Raw genomic sequence first — 26101 nt, forward strand, 5'->3', positions numbered from 1 at the left:
TATAAAATTCATGGAAGGAGAGGAGATATGCACGTAAAATTATACTTGTCCTCTTCCTTACTTGGCCTCTTCCTTCACTGCTGCTTATTTCCATGATGTCTCTGAAATAGCATTCCTTCCTTTTCATTGGAAACCCCTGAAAACCTGCTATTGATTTTCCTAATAGCTGTATTGAAAATATCAAAGCATCAGACTTAACCAACTTTGGAAATAGTTTTTTTTGGGGGGGGGGGGGGGGCTAGTCAGTACAGGGATCCAAAGCCATGACCTTGGTATTACAAGGCTGTGCTCTAACCACCTGAGCTAACTAGCCAGCCCTGGAAACTTTTTTTTTTTTTTAACAGCAAATCATCATGTTAAGTAGAAGTAGCCTTTTTTGCAAATATCTGCATTTATTATATATTGAAGTAAGGGCCCCAAAACACAATGGAGTAGAACAAAAGATATAATTAAATAGAAAAAAAAAAATTTAATGAGAAAAAACACTGTTCTGAGGGTCAGAGAAAAGTTTTTTTATCTTTTTTTTTTTGGACAGCTGGCTGGTACGGGGATCTGAATCCTTGACCTTGATGTTATCAGCACTATGTTCTCCCAAATGAGCTAACTGGTCAGCCCTAGATAATTTTAAAAAGAGATAGCTTTATACCAATTTTACTTATGAATATAGATGCTTAAATAAAATATCGATAAAGAGAAACCAGTATAACAGCATGACCAGGTGAGATTTATTTCAAGAATGTAAGGATATTTGAGTTCTGAATGTAAGAATATTTCAGTACTTTTTATGCCATGTGCTTTATCTTGTTAATAGGCCAAATGAAAAAAAAATCAGAATCTTAGTAGGTGCGAAAAAGACATTTAATAAGTTTTAAAATCCACTCTTGATTTTATTTTATTTTTTATAAGATGACCGGTAAGGGGATCTTAATGCTTGATTTGGTGTTGTCAGCACCACGCTCTCCCAAGTGAGCTAACTGGCCATCCCTGTGTAGGGATCTAAACCCGTGGCCTTGGTGTTATCAGCACCACACTCTCCCAGGTGAACCACAGGCTGGCCCCTCCACTCCCGATTTTAAAAATAGCAAAAATAAAAATGGTTGGTAAAATACAAGTAAAAGAATATTGCTCATGTACATATATATGCTCATATTTATATTTTGTATATATTAAGCATGATGGTTCTAAAAATAAAGAATTTTCAACTGACTTCCACCTGGCCAATTTGATGCGTGAGCCTACCCCATTCTCTCTAAAGCTCTGATGGCCATTGCTGCCAAGCCCACACACCAAGAGTCTGCCACTTGTGTGTCAGTTTGCTTCTGCTTTCACCCCACTTGAATTCACCAAAAGTCAGCTGTGTTTATTCACAGGTCTGTTTATGCCAGTTGTACTTACTATTGCAAATTGTATAAGTTAATTTAAAAATTGTGAAAATTGATGAACTAAGAGGGGTAAAAGAATTCTCAGGAAAACTAAGTTGATGCTTTGGAAAGATTTGGAAAAGGTGAATCATTAAACAGAACCACTGTCAAATTAGGTGTGAGCAAAACAACTTAAGATTTGGAGGTGATCCAGTAGAAATTCTATACTCAGATTGCTTCACTAGAGTGTTCTCTGTCTAAAGAGACTAGAACTAAAGAAAGCAACTTTGGATCTCCCATCAGTACATCCATACTCCCAAAAACTTTGGTCTTTCTTTAAAAGTATTTTAAGCCTAAAATGTTTAAGGGGATATATGTCTCTTATGATGCCCTGCCTTAATCTACTTTATGAATTAACTATGTACTAGCTTCAGTTGTACCAGATATAATATTGAGGACTTTCATGTTATAATAGAAAAGGGTAAAATTTGCAGATATGACTGTCTTGGAAAATTTAAGCAAATGAAAAAATTAGAAATATAGGGGCATCTTTGTGCGCATTTGTATAGTATGTGTTTACAGTTGTGCCTGCTATCTATTTATGAATACATGTTTATCCCATTGTTCAAAATAGGAGGGCATGATGGCTGGTCACCAGTGAATGTCAACGAGTGGGTTCCCTTCTAATATTTACTTGTGTCAGAACACGAATCGCCAATTTAGTTGCTGCAGGATGACAGTACCTTTAATAAAAGTTCAGCAAGATGGCCAGTTATAAAATGAATACACATAAACCAATAGTTTTAATTAATAACCCATTATAAACTATTTTAAAAGTTAACCCTACTCACAAAGACAAATATGTAGGACCTCTATGATGAAAACTTAATGAATATCAATAAGGGAATAGAGGGAAGGTAAGAAGACTGGAATACGTGGGGGAAAACTTTCTAGTTTCTTGAGTGAGACAAATAGTAAATCAAATTCTCCCCCAGATTAGTCTATGAATTTAACAAAATCCAAATCAAAATGTCTGTAGGTATTTTTATTTATGTTTGGTTTTAGACTTGGTGTTCTGAAAGATTAAATAGAATACCTAGGAAATTTCGGAAAAAAACTAATGGGAGGGACTTGTACTGCTGAATATTAGAGTACCACAAAACTCAACTAATTAAAACTAATGGGTACAGTAATTCAGAAAGATTAGTGAAAGACTAGGTAGCTCAGAATCACACTCCAGCTATAAGAGGAAATAATGGATTGTTCAGGAGATGATACTGAAACAACTGGTTCCCTATTTGGGAGCGGTAGTAAGCATACCAGTTAGGTGCATAGACTGAAGACAAACTACCTGCGTTAACATCCCAACTTGGTAGTGCCTTCTACCTGTGACCTTGGGCAAATTACATAACCTCTCTGTACCTCACTTCATTTATTCTTCCTACCTGTGACATTATTGCAAGGGTTAAGTAATTAATATGTGTAGAAGGTTTATTTAGAGCAGAGCACATAAAATGTACCTACTAAGTATCCGTAATTATTCCATTATTTAGGAATAAACAAGTTAAATCTCTTTCTCACACTCAGTACATATACATAATAAATTCAGGTGGATTTAACATTTAAATTTTACAAAAAACAAATTTGTAAAATAGTAGAGAAAAATATAGGCAATTTTTTTAAAAAAAATAATCTTGGATTGGAAAAGACCTAAGTGTGATCATCAAAGCCAGAAAACAAAAAGTTTGATTTGTCTCTCTAAAAATGTTGTTTTAGAAAAATACAAACTAGGAAAGAACACTTAAAGTGCATATTCCAGACAGGTTTGACATCTTTAGCTTTTAAGAAATTGTTTATAAAAAACAAATCCCCAACACAACAAATCCTGTTAGTGTCTACACAGATCCCCTTTCCAAGGGTGGTATACTTATCCCCCAGCTGCTTCAGAGATTGGGTACTAATGACATTTTCACCTTTCTTCAGAGCATTGTCCCAGACTGGTAGACATCACCTTACCCAGAGATGCCTGTGAAGTTGCTTCCTCTGAAGTTGGCCCATGGCTTGTGACATGAAGGGCATTATAGCCCAACCTCTAACTTCTGTGGTGAAATTCAGCTCCTGAGCACCCCATGGGATTAGACTGAGGATAGATTTCTCCTGAAACCACATCTTTGCTTCTTTTCTTCTGCCCTATTGTGTTTCCCTCATTCCCTTATGGAGCACTCAATAAATCACATGCACAAGAATTCTTTCTTCTAGAGCTCCTTCCAGGGGACCTGACTTAGTAGAAAATTGGGCAAATAAGGTTGACAAAAGTGCCCAGTAGACATGAAGCTGCTGAACTTTCCTAGTATTAGAGGAAAATCTTCAAAAATGTATCTTTGTTTCGTTGGTCAGGTTGAAAAGATAAAGATATATAAAATTAGTATTTTCAAAATTGTGGGGAAAGGCAATAACGTATTGTGGAAGAGAGCATAATTTGATACCAACCTTATCAAAACTTCTTTAAATTTAGTATTCAGAAATAACTGATTAGGTATAAAGGCTGCATGGATAAGGATATGTACTGCAACATTATCTAAAATAATGGGAAAATGGAAACAACCTAAATGTCCAAAAATGACTGGATTAGTTAAATGATCCATTGCATATTGAAACAAAATAATACCTTCTTTAAAAATGTCTGGAATTGTTCAATTGAAAAAGTTACAAAACTAAATGCACAGCACCCATATACATTGTGTACACAAATAGAAAACCATGAAATTAGGATTATTGATGTTTGCTTTCTTCATTATTCATTTCTATATTGTCTTAATACTTAATGAGTATGTATTGCTAGTTCAAGAGAAGAAATTTTTCAGGCTGGGAGTGGCAGAGTAAAGGCAGTGTGATAGATGTTATGACACAGGGAAAAAAATAAAGTACAACAAAAGCACACCTGGGGAGAACTAACCAAATCCAAGGATTCAAGGATGGCTTTCTGGAGAAAATACAGCTAAACCAAAGGGGAGGGATGAGGAGAAATTATGCAATAGGATGGGGTGGGCTGGGGTGGGAAGGAGAGCCTGCCAGGGAGCTAGCACAGTATGTGAAAACAATAAAGCAAGTGCCTGGATTTTTTAAGGAACTGAAAATTCAGTAGAGTTAAAATTTAGAATTTGGCTAGGAAAGTAATAAGAGATAAGAATAAAGTTAACAGCAGCCAAATTTTAAGAATTTTATAAGAGATGTTAAGGATTTTCATTTCATCCTGAGAGAAATGGGAAGCCATTGAAGGGTTTTAAAGAGAAGAGTGGCTTGATCAGATTTGCATTTTTAAAAAATCACTCTGGCTGCAACTTGAAAAACAGACTGAAGGTAAGTAAACCTGGAGGCCCAGAGCCCAGCCAGGGCTGTTGGCATAATCCAGATAAGTAACAGTGATCTGAACTAGAGGAGAGACATCTGGAATTGGAGAAGTGGACAGATTATATAGAGCTACTTAGGTAATATTCCTGGTAAGACTTAGTGCTTGAAAGGGAGGGCAAGGGAAAGAAGGTCAAGAACAACATTCAGGATTCTCCATTGGCCAATGGGATGTGCCAACAGAGAGTGAACACAAAATGAAACATTGTGGGCAAAGGAATCTCAGTGAGAAGGCAAGGAGCTTATAAAAAATTGACTGTGTGATAGAAATTTGGAATTTTTCCCTGAAGTGTTTATCTTTTCCATTAGCAGACATAAAGAAGAGTTGGTCTTATTCTAGTGGGATTTATACCAATTTGTCTCATGCTCTCTACCTCTTTATTAGTGCAAATATTTATATGTGGCAATGCAAAACTTTTCAACTCTGCTCTCTTCTCCTTTACCCTCTGAGCTCTTTGGGGGAGGAGGACTTGAGGAAAACACCATAAGGAAGGAACTTGGTCACATAATAACATGTTTTAAGTTATGCCATGGAGATATCAGTACTAGCAAGAGAAATGTTATCTGTGGTAGGTGTTTTATTTTACTTGGAAGAAGTTTTAAGGGTCTAACAGGCTAGAGCCAGTACCCTGTGGGGAAGGCAGAAGAATGGCAAGACGGGATTGGGAGGGAGAGAGAACAGATTGAAACACCCAGTGCCTGTGGCAGGTGAACTCTATAGATGGGTAAGAGACAAGGTAGAAAAGGTACAAAAATATTTCACACCGTCATCACAACTCCATGTGTCCATGACCAGATAACTGGAAGACTTTCTGGGTGTGGACTATGCTTATGCACGCTCCCAGAATGCTAGCGGCATATCCAAGAGGTTAGGCATATGACCCCATGAAGTGAATCTTGGGGGGGTACAAGTGTCAGTGTTTCACATCAGCCTTCATTTGGCCTTCATATATTTCCTCAAGCGCCAAACATTTCGCATATCCTTGCCCTTTCCTGTGCTCTTCCTGCTGTCTGGAACACTCCGTGCTTGAATAACTCCAGCTTATCTTTCAGACTCATTCTAAAGGTCACCACCTTCAAGAAGCCTTTATAGAAACCCTCTCCCCTCACCAAATTATATGCCTCCACATCTCAGACACTGATTGATACTATATTTTTTTTTCTCTTTATTTAATATTTATCTGTTCTATGAGGACAAGACAGAAACAATCTATCATACTCACCACAGGTTTTAGCATCTGGTCTAGTACCTAGCAACAAAAGAGCTCCTACTGGAGATCAAAAAATTATTGACCCGACATGTTCTCTCTTGGGAGGCCTTTGGTCCTGTCAGGCCCTGTTCACCGTAATCCTCTGGCTACAGTAAACCTCTGAGTTCTGGCCCTGATGGGGTTAAGGAGAGCTTGTTTAATCTGCAGTAATCATTCTGCCCACCAGGGGTCTCTTTCTCCACATCATTGAAACCTAAAGAACTTAGTATTTTTTTCAGCTCCTTTGCATTTTGATGGCTCTCAGCCTTGCTGCTCAGAATGTGGTTGTGGCATTCCAAGGCCTCCACATCACTGGGAGCACTTCAGAAATGCAGAATCTCAGGCCATACCTGAGACCAGCTGAGTCAGAGTCTACCTTTTAATAAGATCCCCAGGTGATCTGTGTGTACAGTAAATACTGAGACTGCTGTTGTACACGGCATTTGAGAAGTGCTGTTGCACAGGATTTTTCTGATCTGCAAAACTCGGAAGACGATGAAAAAAAAACCCCTCCTAAATTGGCCTTTTTCACATGGCACATTCCCACCATACACAAAGACTTAGAGTTTAGAATTTGCTTTTATTATGAATATAAAATATACATACAACACAATGTACATTTACAGATTTACAGCTTGCATTTCCTCTCATCTTTTTTGAGCGAATTCATTTCTGCACGGCCCCTTTGGCCACTCCTTTTACTTCCCTGCACTTACACTCACGACGTTCTCTTCACCCAGCAGCTGCGTGACTTGGTAAAAAACAAAGCAAACCAGGCCCAGGGGTAAGATGGCTGGGCCCTACTGTCCTCCCCACAGAGTCTCTTTCATTCCATTGTTTGCTTTCCTGTCACTACACGCCTTCAGTTGCTTTACTCCAACCTCAGCACTAAAAACTCAGGAGAAAAGAGGGCTGCAATAATCCCCTTTCTCTTTTCAAAACACCTTGAAATATCTCACTGAGAGGTGACAGAACAGGCGCTTACAGCATTGCTCATTCACATGGCACAAGAACTGACTACGGGAAGGCTCTGAATGTTTTATACACAGAGTAAGCTTTGCTCACCAAATGGACGGGCGTGAAGGTCTGAACATGAGTATCATCAAAGTAAATAAATAAACAGGAATAAATAGAGTTTTGCTAAAGGAAACTTAAATACCTATAGTCCTGTGCTTTCTCAAACCAATAGGTATATCTTCACAACAGGTTGATAAACAGAAGCTGGATTTTATGGCTAGTTGCTCGTCCTCAGGCGTATACCTTCGAAATGCCAGTGAACAGCTACTGATGAGTCTGTCATTCCCCTTAGAATGTAGCTATGCGAGAGGATTTGTAGGAGTTCTCTTTGAGGCTGTCGAATATTGCTTTAGTTCCATTCTGCCAGTGTAGCACCAGATCCACTGGGGTCTTCCCAGCCTAATCAAAAGAGATGAGGAAACTTGACTTCCAGGTGGGAGGCATCTGTACATTCACATTCTCTCTCTGTGTATGTTTAATGACATAAGGGGTAGGTGTGTGTTATCAAAGTGTTTAATGGTTCCCACTATGAGTGATTTGCAGTTTATATTCAAACCAGCCCTTCACTGTTTCTCATTGCGGATGTGTTTCACATTTTAGATCAGTATTTTTTTTTCCCCTTCTGGGCCTATCCCAGGTGTTGGTAAAATTCCTGATCCTTGCACACTAAATGAAAAAAGCACCCAAGTCATTTTGAAATTCACAAAATGCCTCTATCCATCTCCAGTATCCTGCAGAATGAGCTCTGGGAGGTGACAGTGTCCCTCTTGGTCAAGAACTAGTTCCTATGAATTTGGAAAATAGTTCCTAGAATGATTTTTTTTAAAAGAAAAAAAAAACTGGTGGTAAATGAGCTGCTTCAACACATTGGCTTAAGTACTCAGGTACTGCTTGGGTACTATTACTGCTCCTGGGAGCAGATTTTTCACACCTCAGAATTTACATGTGCTGTCCCAGGAAATTTATTTTTTCTTGGAGTTATGTCAATGATGTGTGCAAATACTGATTTTTGAGACCAAATTTTTATTTCCTTTATGCATGTCTCAAGATATTTACAATTAAAACTATGTCACCTCTCGATTCTTGTCTTAAGATATAAGTCCTACATTTTTTCATTTCTGTTTACTCAGAAGTGTCTCTTTAACCTAAAGATTGCAAACTGGCAGTTTTGAGCTGTAAATCAGTCTAGATACCTGTTTTGTTTTGGCCTAAACAGAGTTTAGACTTTTGTTGTGGTTTTTTGTTTGTTTTTTAGGTTAGAATTAATCGTCAACAGTTGGAAATCAAGAGATTTCCCAGCTGAATTTGTGACCTCTATGAAAAACTAGAAGAGTTGGCAACAAAGTACCTGTGGTTCCACAGAGCAACGATGGACTGGGTTGGAGAAAATCTACCACCTTTAAAAGAGTTATGTGCACCGCAGCCACCCATTTCTGTCATTTATGTGATTTGCCTGACTCTTATGGAAATTTGAGTTAGTGGCCCCTGTAACCTCTCTTTCTCAAGGAGAACTAATCAGTAAACACGAATACAGAGTTTTGGACAATGATAGAATATTTTATGTGGTTTCCAATCCCCTTCAAGATGACATCAAAAGTTTATGGGTCTTTCTGAAGAACATCAATCCATTAGGTCAATAATGTTAATAGTTCCAGAACCCCTATGCTGGATCTAACTGGTAATTTGGAGCCATAAGACGTATTTGTATAATTTGGGCTATTCTTTCATAAATTCCTTGTATTCCTCTCTATTGAAATTTATCTCCTGATTTTCTCGCTATTTACAGTCTCCCCATATCTGTATGCTATTTATCTTTACTGCTAATGTTTCATTGCCTGAAAAAGAGAAATCTTCATATTTTCTGCAGCTTTGGAGATTTCAATGCATCTACTCTTTTTATGACAGTTTTTAAAATTATTGGATAAGACCAATCCCAATATCTAGCAGGAGGGAACCCTGATGTTAACGCTTTCCAATCCCAAGCAGTCTCCATTCATTGACATCCTTTGTTCCTGTCACCAAGCCAGATTTTTTTAAATAATAAAATATTCCTCTCAGTCTCAGAGTAACACAAATAAGGAATTTTTGGATTTTTTTTTTGTAAGGTAATTCTCCAAAAGCTTCTTCAAAATTATTTCTTCAGTAACTTATGCCCGTTCCTCCAGGTGATATTTTTTAAGCTTATATTAGATGATGTCTGTCTGGGAATTGGGACCATGAGGAAAAGTTGGTTACATTCCCTGCTCACAGATGAAGTTAAATTAATATGTACTTATACAAGAATTTTCAGGCCCTAAATATAGGAAATTATTTTGAGAGATGTGCAGATAAACCAAAATAGAGAACGGATGGGAATTATCTGAAACATATAGGCAAAAGCAGGGCTACCCCTAGAAGAAAGTAATAACATTGTAAGGTGGGAAGGGCCATTCTGAATTACTCAAATTGGATATTGATTAATTTTAGTTTATTGGCTGCACCAACCGACCACTGTGAAATTTTAAGACTATTTCAGGAATGGTGGGTGTCTTTATTCCTGTCTACACCCTTGCTCAGCCAGGAATGGCCAAGGCAGGTTGAACTTCTCCAACTTGTGTTTGTGAAGGGGAGCAATTTTGGCCATCTTTTATTTTCAAGGCCAAATTTTGGAAGAATTACTAGGCACTGAAGTCATAACAGTAACTATGGAGGAAGCCCATAGCTTCCCCCATCTCTGACCATGTGACCTCAGTCCTTGCCAAGGTTAACAGTGTCCTTATGGAAATGGGCAGGGGCATTTAGACCCCTTTTGATGAGAAGACCCCCAAAATAACCATTGTGGAAATCTTTTCAAGTATTCAGGGAAATGCTTCTGGAAATTAGAAAGCCCCCAAGCTGTGCCCTTGTTTCAAGCACTTACACAGTTCTTGACGTTGAGGTCGGCGCCATACATAATCAGGAGTCTGATCATCTTATAACGATTTAGTCTCACGGCATCATGCAGGGGGGTATCTCCTTCCTAGAGAAGCAGAGTAAGCAAGTTAAAGGGAGGGTCCGGAACCAGGAAGTGGGTGTGGCAAGGGCACCCCAAATAAATAAGCAATGAGGCTTTTGGGAGGCCACTCACTCTGTCCTTGGCGTTGAGGTCCGCCTCACAGGCGATGAGGTGCTCTGCACACTCGTAGTGGCCCGTCCTCACTGCCACGTGCAGCGCTGTGCTGAGCAACTAGAAAATTGGAAAACGCTGCCGATTCACTGGGAGTGAGGACAGAGGCTGTCCCAGACCCCAAGTCACGTGCTGAGGGGGGTGGGGGCGTGGGGGAGTGGCCACTATGGTGTCCCCACACAGCACGGGCTTCCAGGTGACTTCAGTGGGGTTAGGAGAGGAAGAGGAGGGGGAGGGAGGAAGAGGAGAAATACCTTATCTCGAGCGCCGATTTTTGCTCCTTTGTTCAGCAACAGTTTTAAAACATCCAGGCTTCCTCCACGGCTCGCCCAGTGGATGGCTGTGGATTCAAGCTGTACCGAGAAGGTAAAAGGACATGACAATGTAACAGAGAACATGGTCCAGGGAATTGGTACTTGGTTTCTAAGGCCCAGGAGAACCCAAGTTTGCTAGGACATGCCGGGTAACACTGGGTTGTCTTCATCTAGATTGCCAGTTCTAACTGCTGCAACCAAAGGTTCTTGCCAAATGTTGTAAACTACGTGTGTGTGTATGTACTTATATGTGTGCGTGTGTGTGCATTTGCATGTATCATCAGGAGGTTCTTAATAAATCTGATAAATGTTTTTTAAAAATTAAGAACTACCATGTATTGAAGATTTCTTCATGCCAACATGGTGCTATACACCGCAGACACCTCAATCCTCACAACATTATGAGGTAGGTTATCTGCTCAATTTGCAGATAATAAAATGCAAAATTCCAAAAGGTTGAAGTTTCCTGCCCAAGCAAACACAGCTAGTTAAGTGGCAGAATAGATATTCAAACCCACATTTGCCTGGAACTTTTGCCAAATACACACACTCAAAAGTTCTAGACATGTATTTAAAAGTTCTAGAAGAATAAAAGTAATCCCTTCCAAAAGATTTTAATCTGGGTCTGACACCTCATCTGGGTCCCTGTTGCTCTTTCCCCATCTCTTGCTGATTCTGTGTTACTTATGCCAGCACAGCCTCTGTGCCTCAACTGTCATTGTCATCACTGTGCTCACTGTGTGTTGCACTTAGACTTATTAGGAGATTCCCTCCTCCCTGCTTCGTTTGGTAAATCCCTGGCCTTCCACATCACACACTCATGATTTTTAGTGTCTTTCCATGCAAACTTTATATTTTGTTTGTTAATTTTTTTCAATGTGTTTTGTTTTTTAGTTTTTAGGTTTTTTGTTCAATTTTGGTCAACTCCTTTGGATTTTTCTATATCCTCTCTCCACTTTGCTATAAAGTCAAATTGAGCTGCATTTAAATACATGAAGCATTTTCCCAGCTCAATCTTCAGTTCATAAAATATGCTGTCTACTGGTCTTTGTAGAAATCACAGTGGTTGAATTATTGAGGTCTGAATAGCAGCTACTTTCCATAGATACAATTCATTTAGTATGCAGTCTATCCCCAAATCTCATCCATGGCAATCGGCATCTATCATCCAAAGTGTGCAGCTAGAGAATTCTCAAACATTGCTGGCAGCCAAGGGGCCACAATCAGGCTGCCGTGTATAATGGAAGGACAGGGGTGTTGAAAGGCAAGTGTCAGCTGTATTATTTCTCTGTAATACTACTGACTTGATAATGACCTAGCTCTCTGATGAGGATATTGAATTCTGTTCAACAGCTTTCTCTTCCATCTTTTCCCTAGAACAGTCCTCTTCTTTTCAGTATGTATGGAAAATACTTTCCACATGACTTAGTCTCATCTCCCAACTTTGCTTTGTATGGAGAAATGAGCTTTTGCCTAGTTCTCTCAGATCAATTTTCAATCCAATCAGTCCAGTTTTTCATTGTAGGTTTTCTCGAGCTTCACATAGTCTACTTATTTTGGCTCATTTCCAAGCAGAGAAATATATTTACCATATCACGGAATTCGATCTGGGCTCCAGCTTCCATTAACTTCTCCACAATTGCCAAATGTCCTTCCAAGCATGCTCTGTGAAGAGCTGTTCGTTTATACTGTCAGAATAGAGATTTTAAAAAGAGATAGCAATGCATATAAAAATGTGCATAAATCCTTTCAAGAGGTATACAGCTGGGGACTTGAACTAATTGATAGAAACTGGAGTGCTTCTTTATGAATAGAAATGTCAAAGTTAACTAAAATTGCAGAATTAGGATAATTATCCTGCAACTAAGATTTGAACTTCCTGTAACATACATTTCTAAGTGCTCAAAGATTTACATTGAGAGATGTAAACTTAAAGGTTCAAAACGACCTAAAAGCTGACGTTTCCCTTTCTTATATTTTGCACATGCCTTGTTTGTGTGGCATTTGCCATGCAGATCAGACAGTTTTCTTTCATCTGGGACTGTTGCTAGGCTGAATATCAAAAAGCATTCAATTCATTTTTAAGAGAATGGAAGGCTCACTTTTAGTTCAACTTCAGAAGTGATCTCCCATTTCAGTTCATAGGGAAAAGAATGAAAAAGGATTAGTGATTTCTGCTACATTGGCTTCATAAGAATGGGTTAATAGACTATTAGAGCTAGAACAACCTTAGGCATTATTTCTCTCCACTGCACTATAGTTACAGATAAGGAAACTGAGGTCCAGAGAGTGCAAATTAGCTGTTCAAAATCAAATAGTCTCCAGATTCCCTGTCTAGTGCTGATGTGATTCAAAGATGATGTTAATAATATATTTCTCCAAAGGTGACTTTTTGCTCCTTATTAAAAGTCTTATCCCAAGGATCTAAGAAGTTAAAGACAAATTGAAAAGTCATTCAGAAGTAACAATGCAATCCTTAACACTAATCCAGATTTGGGGCAGTGAGGGCACTGCACTCTACCATTATGTTACTGGCGGATGTGGCAACAGCTGGGAAAACTGTTTCAGGTGGAAAGACTTTGGCACCATATTAGCACTGCTGTAGTAAAGCATAAGAAACATAAAATCAATGAGCTGGATTTTTTAGTGTTTTGTATGAGCCTTACCTCATCACAGACATCTGGATCATTCTTGTCTGACAAGAATTTTTCTACTACTGGCAGTTTATTCTCCAGAGCAGCCTTCAGAAACCTAGACACATCCACAGGTTCTGTCTGAAGCCAAAAAAATAGCATGAGAATTACTGTGAGCTTTCCAACATTCAATCAACCCCTCCACAGATTTTTGTTCCCCTGCAATACTGGACATGTATTATTACAAAACCATACAGCACTTACAATGATTTCAGGTTCCAGTTCCTTCACAACTGGAACTTTAGTTTTTCTGTATTTTTTCCTTTTCTTCAATTGAATGATTAGTTCAAGGTCTTCTAAATTTTCAAGCTTTGATCTCTGTTCTAGTTTTTTCTTTTTGAGCTAAAAAAGAAATTCATATTTCAAAAATATGGTGAGTTCTACTGGCAAGCATTCTGGTGGTGTCAAAAAATCTACAAGGTATGAGATAAGAATGTAAAAAGTTTGAGCAAAAAAATTTTTTAAAGTTAAAATAAATTTTTAGCTTCAATTTAGTGATTTCTTATTCAAGTATTTTGGGGTCTAATTTTCCACTAATTGCCTTCATCTTGACTTCTCTTGCTTGTAGAATCAGCCTGGACTAATTGAAAGACGATCTCATCTCTAAGTGATGATTTTGTAATTAATGCCATAACAAGCCCTAGATTTCTGTAGAAATTTTTTTATCATATTCAAAAATCAAGGTTTTGTTTTGTTTTGTTTTTAACCCAGAAGAATCTAATAATAAATGTTAAGCTCTGAAATATCAATGCTATTCTTTTTTGGCTATCCCACTAAGCAGGGCCTCTGAAACAGATGGCCCAGGGACTACAGGTAACTAATGCACATTTTATCTGTTTTAGCAAGTAATGAAAATTCACTCAGAAACACAGATTGTGTCAACACAGATAGTGGACACAGTCAAACAATGATCCATAGACCACAAACCACGTTATTGAGAAAAAGAGATCTTCCTTGCTTGGGATTAACTAGATGGTGAATGAGATCAGAAATTCATTAGACACATTTATCTTTCCAAGTCTATCTTTCAATCAAAACATGGTCATAGCACATTTAATCACTGATTCAGAATCCAGAGGTTGTAGTCTTGTCAAAGAATTATTTCCCAAAACCCGTTCCGTATAAGTTGCCTCTTTATGTGTTAGAATTGGTAAAGAAACATCTTTGGAATGGTTGCGTTTAGTTTGTTTCTCTCTCTCCTCCTTCCTCCCTGGCACCTTCATCTCGCACCCCGGCCCCAACCCCCCACTAGTGGATTCTATGGAAGGTTCTCACCTCTGCCTCTCGTTGTTTCTCACTTTTCCACTGTTGCTCCCCCAGGGTCACAGGGTGGGCTAGAAGTGTCTTCAGATCTTCTTGCTTCTCTAAAGTAACAGCAGCTTCATACTCTCCATCTCTGAAATCCTCAGGAAGGAATTCCCCCGTCTCCCCACTGCTGTTCTTCTTCCCTGTAACCTACAAAGGAAGAGATGGCAGGGTCAGAAGCAGTGGGGCCCATCCTGAGGTCACTCTTCACAGAGGATGCTGCAGGAGGCCCTCGGTTCTTCCTCCCTGATGACAGCTGCCTCCGTGTGTGCACTCTCAGGTCTCAGGCTGCCACGCGCAGCTACAGGTAACCCACGATCACCGTCAGGTGCTTGTCCTACTCTCTCAGTTAAATGAAGGCTTAGGTTAGGTTGACATATTTAAATCTATTTTTAATCCCCTTAATCACATTTCTCCTAGGAAAATCACAACCCCCCTCTGATTATTTAAAACTCTTTCATTTAGGTACTTTTGATGACTCTTGGCCTTGAGTTGAAAAGTTTCCAGACACATTATTCTTGCAATAAAACTTCTTCCCTGAGGCCTTTTGATAACTACATGTGATTCCACACTATAGTAAAAAAAAAAAAAAAAAAAAGGAAAAGATAATAAACAGGAAATATGCAGAGAATTTATTTATTACTGGCAGCTCCATTTTTTTAAAATTTCACTTGTATTATCACATAAACCAACCTTTTTTCATATATGACATTTTCAGAGTTCCCTTGTATTATACCTGAAAGAAAAGGGCATTTCAATTTTCAAATAAAAAAACAATATTAACCAGGTTTTTTTTGTTTGTTTGTTTGGGTTTTTGTTTTTGTTTTTGTTTTTGCATAAAAATACTGTGTCTTACATACCAGCTCTTCTACTTTCAGCACCATCATGTTGGCTGAAGTGCGTCTGTGTGTTTTTCTCCTGTGAATGAATCTCCGGAGACGGCCCTGCTGCGGCCTCCACACCGGTTAGCTTATATAGCCTGGGCTGGGTGAGATAATCTTCCAACCTGGGAACCCAAGCAACACCCCAGCCCCCACCAGTGGCCAACTCAGAAGCAGGTGAATTTTCATTCCAGACTCAGTGTCTGGAAAGCTGACGAGGGAGGGGATGACAAGCTAACGCCACTGAATATGTGAATCAGGAAGAAATGTGAGAGGCCCATTCCTCTGGCAGTGATCACACTGCTCAGCAATGCGAGTCATCTATTTATCGAGAAGGCAGGGGACAGCTGTCTGTTGATATTGCACCACATCATTGCTCTTTTTCCTTCTTTGTCAGCTTTCATATGACTAACCTATCAGGAAATGTAAATGCCCTGTGTATCACACACCCAGTAATATCTTTCTGATAACCAGACTTATCAACACTTCACTTAAGGGAAGTGTTGCTTCAGGACATCCTATTCCTGTAGGTAAACAGCCGGAGAGGAAAGGATCTGGATCCTAATGGTACTTGTCTATATCTGTTTGGAATTCTCTGGAGTGATGTCTAGAGCTAAAAAGGCCCCATGACATGCCACCTTACCATCATTATAAGAAACTGAAAGCATTCGGTAATGCACTTTTATTTTACGGTGTCACTGGCCATAATTAGCACATGACATGCTTACTGCATTCTGTAACAGCGTACTAACTGGAGCGTTTTTTCTTCAAAATGGATCAAAGTGGTCAAAAGATACATTATATGAGTCCAGTTTTTAGCAACAGCATGACCTTGATTAGGTCATTGAGCCAAAGTTCTCAAATGCTATGGAGGAAAAAAAATCACCTGTGGGAGCTTGTCAAAAATGCAAACCCCTGGGCCCCACTCCAGAGGATTCTGAGTGGATTTATGGTGACTCCTAGGAATCTCTTTTTCAAAGCACCGGATGATTCTGATGCATCAAGATTTGAGACACATTGCCAAAGGGGTAATTAGCTTTGATTTGGGAAAGGGTAAAAAAGACCTGTTTTGGTTTTTCATCTCTGGGGTATTAAATTATGTAAAATATTGAAGTCTTTCTATAGTTCAAGGAGGAACTGGGGTAACTATCTTCAAAGCCATTTAAAATCTTATTTTTTTCTTCAGTAAAAGAAAAGAGAAGGGAGTATCAATGGAGGGGGGTGTTAATTAGGATGTTATTTTTGACCTTTCTGTGCCTCCCTCTCCTCAGACTCCCCCCTCCAACGTGGCTACTATCCTCATCTCCCCCCCTTGAAATAACCAGCAAGTGGGCAGTGTTACTGGAACTTTCAGAATGAGACATTGACGACCACCCCCCCAAAACCAAAACACTGACAAAGAAGAACCCTCCCAGTAACTCCTGTATCATATGTTCTGGTCTCCTGATATACTATCCTAAAAGAGGGTCCATTAAAGGACATTTCTTATTCTTTTCTTTGAGGTGAACACAGCTATCACCATTTTCTTTGGTCTCTTTATCTAAATGAGAAGTAGCCGTGTAAGCTTCTTCTACCATTTCTTATGCCTTTTTGTTTCAGGCCTGACCCAAAGTGAGAGAAGTATTAGGAGATATCTTTGGGGAAGTGTTGTGGGTCATTTAAGGGTCTTGAATACGGAATCCCAGAGCTGTTCGTGCCCTTGAAGTTCGAGTAAGACCAATTCTCTCATTTTACAGAAAGGGTGCTGAGGCACAGAAACGTTAAGTGACTTGCTGCAGATACACAGCTAATTGGTGGATGCTAGGGTGAGGAATGTTGATTCCATCCAACAGAAGCAGAGATTCATTGAGCCCAGAGCAGATTTCCTAGGGCTGTTCTTACCTAGACCCACTTGGACCCAACCAAAATTGATTAAAAGGCTTTTCAGTGTTCAAATCACCTCGAAGAATGCAAGTGAAAGGGTAGGGAGACTTATCAAACACTTTCTTTCCTTCCTCCAGTCATTGCTTATCCCCTCAAACCTGGCTGATACTCTACGAGCAACTCCAAGAAGTCTTGAAGAAAACTTTGCAGAGAAGAACACTTGAAGAAGGGTTGATGGAAGGGGTTGAACTTAGAGAGGAGAAAACTGGGGGGATGCATGTTGATCCAGTTTGTCATTATAAAACATGGGAGTATCAGCTTTTCAAAAAGAGATTCAACATACATTTAGCTCCCCAACAACACATAAGACAAAACTGTATTTTCAAATAGTTCATAGTCATCAAAACTGAGAACAAAACCTCTCAACTAGAAGAGAGTTCTCTGCCATTTGTTTTATAGGAGTTTCCTTTCCATATGAGTTCACCTAGTGGGAAAAATTCTGAAATTTGTAAATTTGGCTTTATCATAGCCTAAAACTGGGTATAACCTTTTCTCACCAAGATAAGGTAAAACAACAAACCTCCTAGTTGGTTCTACCATCATTGGGTAACCCAGTGTCCACCACCTATGACCAGAACAAGCAGAGCAATGATCCCTGAGATTTGCCACCTCACAAACCTTTCCCCTTTCTCCTCAGGATTGATGCATATCGAAGGGTGAAATGACAAGTGACCAGAATTATAACCCTGTTTATAGCTAGAGGAAGTAAGAGGCAGAGAAGTAAGTAAGAAAGAAGTAAGGCACTTACTGCTGTCACCCAGGGATTGAAAGAAGTGCCCAGACACCACCCCAGTTCACAGGCCACAGCTCAGCCCCAAGGGCAGTTTTGTACTTTCATATAAAATATGAAATTTAAGACATTGTGCCTCTACCCAGTCTTTTCATTTATTTTTAAATATATAAGTAATAAATAAACACATTATTGTTAAAATGGAAATAACACAGTGAGAATGTGGCTTAGTTGAGATCTTACTGAGTGTTTATTTGATACTTGATTTTTTTTTTTCCACTCCATAACATGTCTTGGATATCGTCTTCTTTTTTCAACAACCATGTGGATTTCCATGTGTGGACATACCATCTCTCATTTAACCACTTTCCTACCTGTGGACATTTAGGCCATTTTTCGAAACGGTGGCTTTTTTTTATTTGCTACAACCAAAGGCATTTTATAGCACATGAAATTTAATTGTGATTAACACTCCTGTCCTTAGAATACCCACCTTGATACTCAAAGGAAGAGCTCCAAGGACTGTAGCCAGATTCTGACTTAGAAGACTCCTTGTTCTGCTGTTGTACTTATATCTGCTCATCTTGGCATCCCTCTTAACAGCCTTCTCATTCCCAGCTTTGATGACCTCCCTGTGGCATTTTTGAGCAGGTGACTGAGTCATCCTGAGCCAGCACCTTCCTTGGCTCAGAGAAGTGGCTGACTTAGCCTGATCAGGAATCCAAGCGTCCTTACGGCCAGGCCGTGGCTCAGTTACCTGCTCGAAAATGTCACACGGAGGACATAAGAGTGAAGCAAACAAGGTTCAAGGTTGTTTCCCTTCCCCTGCCAATGAGGAATGAAGTTACCTGCATTTGAAAGGCCAAAAGTACTGGGAATATTTTAAGCAGGATTGTGGCATCTACCTTCAGCTCCTCTCAAAGAACAGACTCAAGACTAAAGTCTTCTCCTACCCAGGGCCCTGGAGAAGTGCACACAAACTGCCCTAAGCCAACTGGGCCACCCACAGTAGAAGGTTCCTTTTCGAGGATACTGGTGGCCTCTGGATGTTAGAGGTAGGTGAAAGCTGTAGGTCTTTCCCCCACACCTTATAGTAGGTGTCTTGTTACAGTAAATAATATGTCTCAGCCCAAATGCTGCCATACATATGAACCCAGGTCAGCCACCAGGAGCAAATAGCCACACAGACTGTTCTGTAAACTCAATGAACTCTGCCCATTTAGGCCCTCAGACAATGTCTGGCATAAAACATTCACTTGAAGCAAATGAAATCACATTCCAGCAGCAGATTTCAGCTAATTTTCTAGTCTACTCAGACTCCAGAACCTTGCATGTAATGAATGGCCTAACACAGGATCTGACCCACCAAGTCCTAGCCCTCACTACAGGCCTAGGACTCCAAAAGGCATAAAAAAGTGCTTGACACATAGTGGGGCTAAATAAATATTTAGCTGAAACCTGGCAGAATTCTTATATTCTTTTCTAGCCAAACCACATATCTCCAAATCTTTCAATGAGAAATAATCTGTAACATTTCTAATGCTAATTAACAAATTAATTAGTTAATTAGTACTGATCAAAGGTAAAGATAGTTAACGTACTTGTGTTTCCTTCTCTGGAGTGTGGATAGCTCATTAGCATCTTACAAATGCTTAACTACCCGCAACAAGTGTAATCTCCCAGTTAGGGTTTCTCAGATGTGGACTAGCATTTCCCAGAGCGATGGTTCTCAAGGCTGGTGCATCTTAGAATCATCTGTGATGCTTTTAAAAAATGCTAATGCCCAGGCCTCACTCCAAGTAAATGAAATCTAATCTTTGTTGAATCCTGGTATAGCATTAAAAAAAAAAAAATCCAGCTGATTCTAATTTCCACCCAGCATTGAGAATACCACCCCAGGGTACAGATTTAAATAACTATGTATGTAAATATACACATATATATTCTAGAAGCTGTCATACACAGTCAAGCCATCCTTATAACTGGTCTCAGAATTTTGATATTGTTAAAGACTCTGCTTTTATTAGATGATGGGAAACACACACACACATGCACACACACACACAATTTACTCATGTAATATTGTATAAGGCACTTCCCTAGAGCTAAGATATACCAGTGCTAACAAGAGATGAACGCCCCTCCCTGCCATGGAGTTTATACAGTTTTACTGATTTAAAGAAAACTGCAGACAATATAATGTGCTTCTTCTGCCAAGGAGGGTGAGGGAAGGCAGCAGCTGTGTATGTACGAAGGGCGTGGGATGAGGACTCAGGAACCTGGCCTCTAATCCCGGCATCACCCTGTGGCTGCTTGAGTCCTCTCGCCTCTTACAATCTCAAATCCCGAAGATATAGAAGAAGAGCTTTGGACAAAATGGTTTCTAGGGCCCTAACGTTTTACTGAGGTCTCAAAATCACTGAATCAAAAGGTAGAAGTAAACATTCATAACTGCAGTATCACGTGCAGACAGCCAAGTTAATTCTCCAAAGCCTCTGCAATAGAAAATGGTCCGTAAAGCTTGCGCTAGCCCAGTGTATTTCAACTATCTTTAAGATGTGCCCTCATTTGATAAACAAAAATCCGACACCTTCTGTTAACATGAACAGAAATTTCAAGATCAACCTGGAGCCAAAACAAAATCGAAGCAATGGCAATTTTGAATGTCTTCCAAACTTTCCAAAATCTTAGAGATTTTGATAAAGCTCTCCCTCCTGCTCCCTGTCCTGAGAATCCCTGCTCAAACTCTTGGCTTTGCTGGCATCTGTTGGAGTAGAAAAGGCAGTGATAAGTGGTCAGGAAGGGCTGTCAGAGACTCTCTGTTAAAATTCTTATTTCCCCAAACAATTGGTTCTTGTTTAGGCCCCCTACACTAATTCCCAGCATCTTTGTAGAGCAGAGCCTTTAACAGTCAGTGTTCTGAGACTGTGATAAGGACGGCTGGACTGTCCTCTATTACAACTTCAAGAAGAGTTGGGGGGTGGGGAGGGGTGTGTGAATCAGTTAAAATGCGAATAATAGTGATTCCCCCTCCCACCCCTCAACTTTCTGAAAAACCAAATTTATTTCATGAGATGAAATTTCATTAATGGACAGCAAGATGATGGAGAGTTTGCACTGAAGAGGTTTTTTAAAAAGAGATTCAATTGTCATAGTAACGCTCTGAAAAGATTTGGATGCAACTTTGGAATTACTTCACACCCAATTACATAGGACATCCACTTGGGATGAGAGATAAGTGCTTCTGTGACTGCAAACATAGAAAGAAAATCCATTTAACCTTTTTAGCCATTTATTAAAGCAAAGCAGAATTAGTTTTAAAATGCAATTTCTGACTTCAGGAAGGAGTATGGGAAAATTTTTTTTTGGTGTAGTTGGAGTTTCCTAATAAAAGAGAAAATGCTGCAAGACATCTTAAAAACAGATTCTTTGGGAATCAGATATTTAGAGCCAGTAAAACACTGAGTGGTCACTGAGTCCATTCCATGGCCATGAGGAAGGGCCAGGCTCAGGCAGGTAGGACCCTCTTACTTTAAAGACTTAAATAAACAAAACAAAACAAAACACCTTCCTTTGTAAACATCCCGATGCTTAAGAGCCCACTGCAACACAGTTTCTTACGGCTTACCTAAATCTTGGCAGTTTCGTTAGTTTGTCTCATTCTAGCTTCAGGAAAAATCATCACCACCAAAAACATTACTGAGAACTTTTTACAATGACTTTTGCTAGTCAAGGAGAAAAAAGCTAAAAGGTGAAGTTCCTTCCGTTGAAATCTTACATGAACTACTTCCTGCCACTAGCTCAAACAAGGTATTGTTAAGCTCTTCACAACATAGATTTTTGGAACATAAAAAGGAATTTAATATTGTCTAGTCCTGTCCCCTAATTATACACGTTGGAGCAAGTGACACCCGATGAGGCTGTATATATACACCTGCATTATTTACTTATTCAGCATGTGCTTATTTAGCCTGTTCCCATGGGACAAGCTGACATTTCCTGAAGTGTTGCAATAAGAAATACACACCATCACTTATGTTTAACCTGAAATCCAACCATTAGGACATTCAACGAGGTAACTAGCTCAAGCTCTTCAAAAAGGACAATGACTAAAATATAAAACAAAAAAGAAGTAAGGGATTGTTTTAGATAAAAGAAACTAAAGAGCATGAAACTTGGTTGTATCCCATCATTTAAAACACAGAAGACATAAAAGAAATCAGAGAAATATAAATGTTATTTTAGATGTTAATATTGACAATGATAGTTTTCTTTTGTATGATAACGATTTTTTGGTGTTTTAGGAGAGTTCTTAGGAGATATATTCTGAAGTATTTAGAAATGAAGTGTCATGTCATGCTTTCAAATGGTTCAGCAAAAATGTGAATGTGTGCTGATGGAGTTTGGATGTGTTGTCCCCTCCAAAACTCATGTGGAAATTTGATCCCCAATGTGGCAGTGCTGGAAACTGATGGAGTCATGGGGCAGATCCCTCATGAATGGATTAATGCTCTCCCTGGGGAAGGGGGGATTAATGAGTGAGTTTTCACTCTATTAGTTCCTGCAAGAGCTGGTTGTTTAAAGGACCCTGGCACCTCCTCTCTCTCTCTCTTGCTTCCTCTCGCCACGTGATCTGCTTGTACCCACCAGCTGCCTGCCATTTTCGCCATGAGTAGAAGCAGCCTGAGGCCCGTGCCAGATGCAGCTGTAGCAGAATCGTGAGCAAAATAAAACTTTGTTCTTTATAAATTACCCAGTCTCAGGTGTTTCTGTTATGGCAACACAAACGGACTAACACATGTGCACATCCGTGTGTGCTCATGAGTATGTGCACGTGTGTGTGTGCGCGTGTGTGTGCGCGCGCGTGTGCGTGTGCGTGCGCGTGTGTGCGTGTGTGTGTGCGTGTGCGTGTGTGCGTGTGTGTAAAGGGGAAAGAGAAGGGAGAAAAAGAGAGTGTAACTATAAAACATTGACAACTGGTGAATCTAGGTGAGGAGTATACAGGTGCTCATTGTCCTCTTCTTTCAACTTTCTGTACATTTTAAAATTTCAAAATAAATAACACACTTTAGTAAAATAGGAATCCTAGGACATAAGTTCCAAGAAGCAAGAGACGTTTGTATGTTTTCTCCTTATATATGCCAAGCACTTAGAGCAGTCTCTGGCACATAGTAGGCATTCAATAAATATGGGTATGTGTTCAATAAAAAATAAACAAAATAGGAGGCGGCCCCAGCTTGGAGTCAGAGGGAAGGGCAGGAAGCCAGGGAGAGGGTGAGTCTGCTCAGCACAGCACCCTGACCGTCAGCAGTTCTGAGACTCCGCGAGAGCCACAGGAATGACACAGAATACGACTCCTGGGGCAGTGCTCTCAGCTGCAGCTGCTTTTGGCGCATGCAGCTGGGCAGAAGGTTGGAGAACCAGGACTCAACTCAGCCAAGATGGCTTACCTGCTTTCTCGTCACCCACTGTAATAGAACTGGAAATGACATGGAGCTATTTCTAATGACAGTACAAAAATGCAGGTATCCGTCAGCATACACTGGTTCAGCCACCCCGGGTATTTAGCAGCAGCTTGAAAGTCTGAAACCTCAGGGATCATGAGATCCTTTAGACCCTACTTTATGTTATGATGCAGATGGTGAAATTGAAAGTTTTACAACAAGGCAAGAGCTGACTTCTTTCTTCATTTTGTCTCCTTTGATGCCACCAAAAAAAAATATTGTTTTACAAAGATGAGCTTTCTAAGATTCTGCCAGTTGATGACTTATTATCTCATTTCCAAATTCTGGGGTTAACGAAACATATATATTTAGAAATAGCTAAAATATGAATAAAGCAGAAATGCTCTGGCAGGTTGATGGACGAGGACAGTACCAGAGAGGTGTGGGGAACTGCGAAGCCCAGCGGCTAGACCCCAGCTTCCACCTCAGGGCTGATGGCGATTAGCCCTCCCTGCCTCCTGGTAGTGGAGCCATGTCCCTTCTAATAGTGACTGGTTGTGAAAGAGGCTCAGACCCTTTAAGTAGAAAAATCCCCCCAGGCGTGTCGTCTCTTTCCTGTGTAGACCTGCAAGGGAGGTGATCTTACCTCTCCCGCTGAGAAGGAGCCTGGCAATGCTTTCTACACTGAATTCACATAAGAAAGGGAAGAGCCTATTTGGAAAAATATACTTTTCTGCTGCCAACACAAGCAAATCTTTTAGGGAGGAGGGAAACCGTCACCCCTCCAAGATCTTTGCTCTCCTTCGGAGCCAAGGCTCTCAGGTTTCACAAAGGAATTTATAGAGCCGACTGACGCCTCTGGGGCTGGAATCAGCTCAGGACTAAGCGGAGACCATGAAGAAGGGACAGGCACCCTTCTCTGCTTTAGGCAGGCTGGGGATTGTTTACCAGGGAATGAAACGTCAGCCCTCTCACTGCAAAGGAATGTTTGGCAAGGAAATGACCTCTGGAGGCATAACCAATGGCTCCCTGTGGAGATCAGATCAGAACCACCAACCTGGATAAATCTCACTGGGTGGGGTGGGGGGTGACTGTGATCACAGGGGCTTTGGGATGTTTATAGCAACTCCTGCCTTCAAAGGACAGCTGTCCTCTTTTCTAGGCAAATTATTTATGACAAAAGAAGGAAAAGGAAAAAAAATTAGAGGTTAGAAATCGTATCAAAAACTAAAAGGAATGCGTGGTTTGTCAGTGTTTCCTGACTGTACCACTCGGCTCTGTGCTTGTCCTAGGTCCTTTCAAACCATATTTAGGGGTATTGAGATGGCGTAGGGTGAGTTGCTTGCTCTGGTTGCTGACATCCACACTTGGGTGAAGTGGAGAAAGATCATGTCCTTCCTTATTTGGTGGCTCTGGAAGCCACAGTCCCTCTCATCTCTCTTCCCGTAAGAACCTTGGCTGGCCAGCAGAAGCCCAAGCCATCAGCAGCCCCCACCCTTGGCATTTCCTTATCTAGGAGTCTTCACTGTGGAATTCCAAGGCCTACCCCAATGCTCCGGATGTGCTTCAATCTGTGGCCTGCCACTTGGCTCCTCTTGTGATGACAAGCAGATAACATAGCTCACATACCTTCTCTTTTCCTGCATACCAACCAGACCCCAGCTCTGAAAAGGAAACCAACCACAAACCAAGAGAGACATTTTATTTTTATATAGACATTGTTAAGACTCTATAATAACCCTAGAATTGTGGACAGTGCTTCCCCTGTTGTTCTAGTTAATTCCCTCAATCACTCTGGTGTTTTTACAAATAAGGAAATTAGTGAGTGCAGAGGTTAATTAAACATCCAAGGTCACATAGCAAATGCATATGTGTGTGTGGAGAGGGGAGAACTTCAAAGTCAAGACTGACTCCAAGTCCAGAGCACCTTTATTGTAGTTAAATCACATGACAATTATGCATGACACTTTGGCAATCATTGCCAAGAAGGTTTACCAAGTTCTTACAAAATAACTTTGGGGCAACTACTCTTTCTTCAAGGCATGGTACCAAACGGTGCACTTCTGTTATTCATCAACATCACCATGGTTACAATCACAACTCATCTGCAATTTGCAAAGACCCTATATCTGAGAAACAAGAAGAAAGAGAAGAAAATATTTGCTGAACATATCAATAAGTAAATGGGTATAAGATATGAAATAAAGTGGCAGGAATATATCTAAATTAATAAATATAAATGAGTTAAATGTCTCTTTTAGAAGACAGATACTCTTCTGATCCAGCAATTCCATTCTGGGTATATACTCAAAAGAATTGAAAGCAGGGTCTTGAACAGATATTTGTACACCCCTGTTCATAGCAGCATTATTCACAATGGCCATAAGGTGGAAGTAACACAATTGTCCATTGACAAATGAATGGATAAGGAAAATGTGTTATTTACATACAATGGAATATTATCCAGCCTTAAAAGGAAGGAAATTCTGACACATGCTACAACATGGAAAGACTGAAAATGTGAGGACATTATGCTTATAATATAAATCAACAGGACAAATACTGTATGATTCCACTTATACGAGGTACTTAGAGTAGTCAGAATCATAGAGACAAAAAGTGGAATGGTG

General features: G+C 40.0%; 1 protein-coding gene across 1 annotated transcript; it reads right to left on the minus strand.

The window, feature by feature from the left end:
• Positions 1–6579: 6579 nt before the first annotated feature.
• Positions 6580–15458, minus strand: ANKRD1 (ankyrin repeat domain 1). Its single transcript, XM_063103053.1, has 9 exons — positions 15354–15458; positions 14464–14643; positions 13393–13530; positions 13162–13269; positions 12085–12183; positions 10436–10534; positions 10143–10241; positions 9936–10034; positions 6580–7435 (listed from the first exon to the last, which is right to left on the minus strand). Exons 1-9 carry the CDS (start codon positions 15378–15380, stop codon positions 7325–7327), a joined length of 960 nt encoding a protein of 319 aa, XP_062959123.1. The 5' UTR covers positions 15381–15458; the 3' UTR covers positions 6580–7324.
• Positions 15459–26101: the final 10643 nt, after the last annotated feature.

The sequence above is a fragment of the Cynocephalus volans genome, chromosome 7, assembly GCF_027409185.1.
Source record: "Cynocephalus volans isolate mCynVol1 chromosome 7, mCynVol1.pri, whole genome shotgun sequence".
NCBI lineage: Eukaryota > Metazoa > Chordata > Mammalia > Dermoptera > Cynocephalidae > Cynocephalus > Cynocephalus volans.

Coding starts and splice junctions, on each gene's coding strand:
- ANKRD1 (XM_063103053.1), bottom strand. CDS start 15,380: ATGATGGTGCTGAAAGTAGAAGAGCTG. Junction 13,270..13,392: donor AACTGGAACCTGAAATCATT/GTAAGTGCTGTA, acceptor TTTTGGCTTCAG/ACAGAACCTGTGGATGTGTC. Junction 10,535..12,084: donor AGATCGAATTCCGTGATATG/GTAAATATATTT, acceptor TTCTCGGTACAG/CTTGAATCCACAGCCATCCA.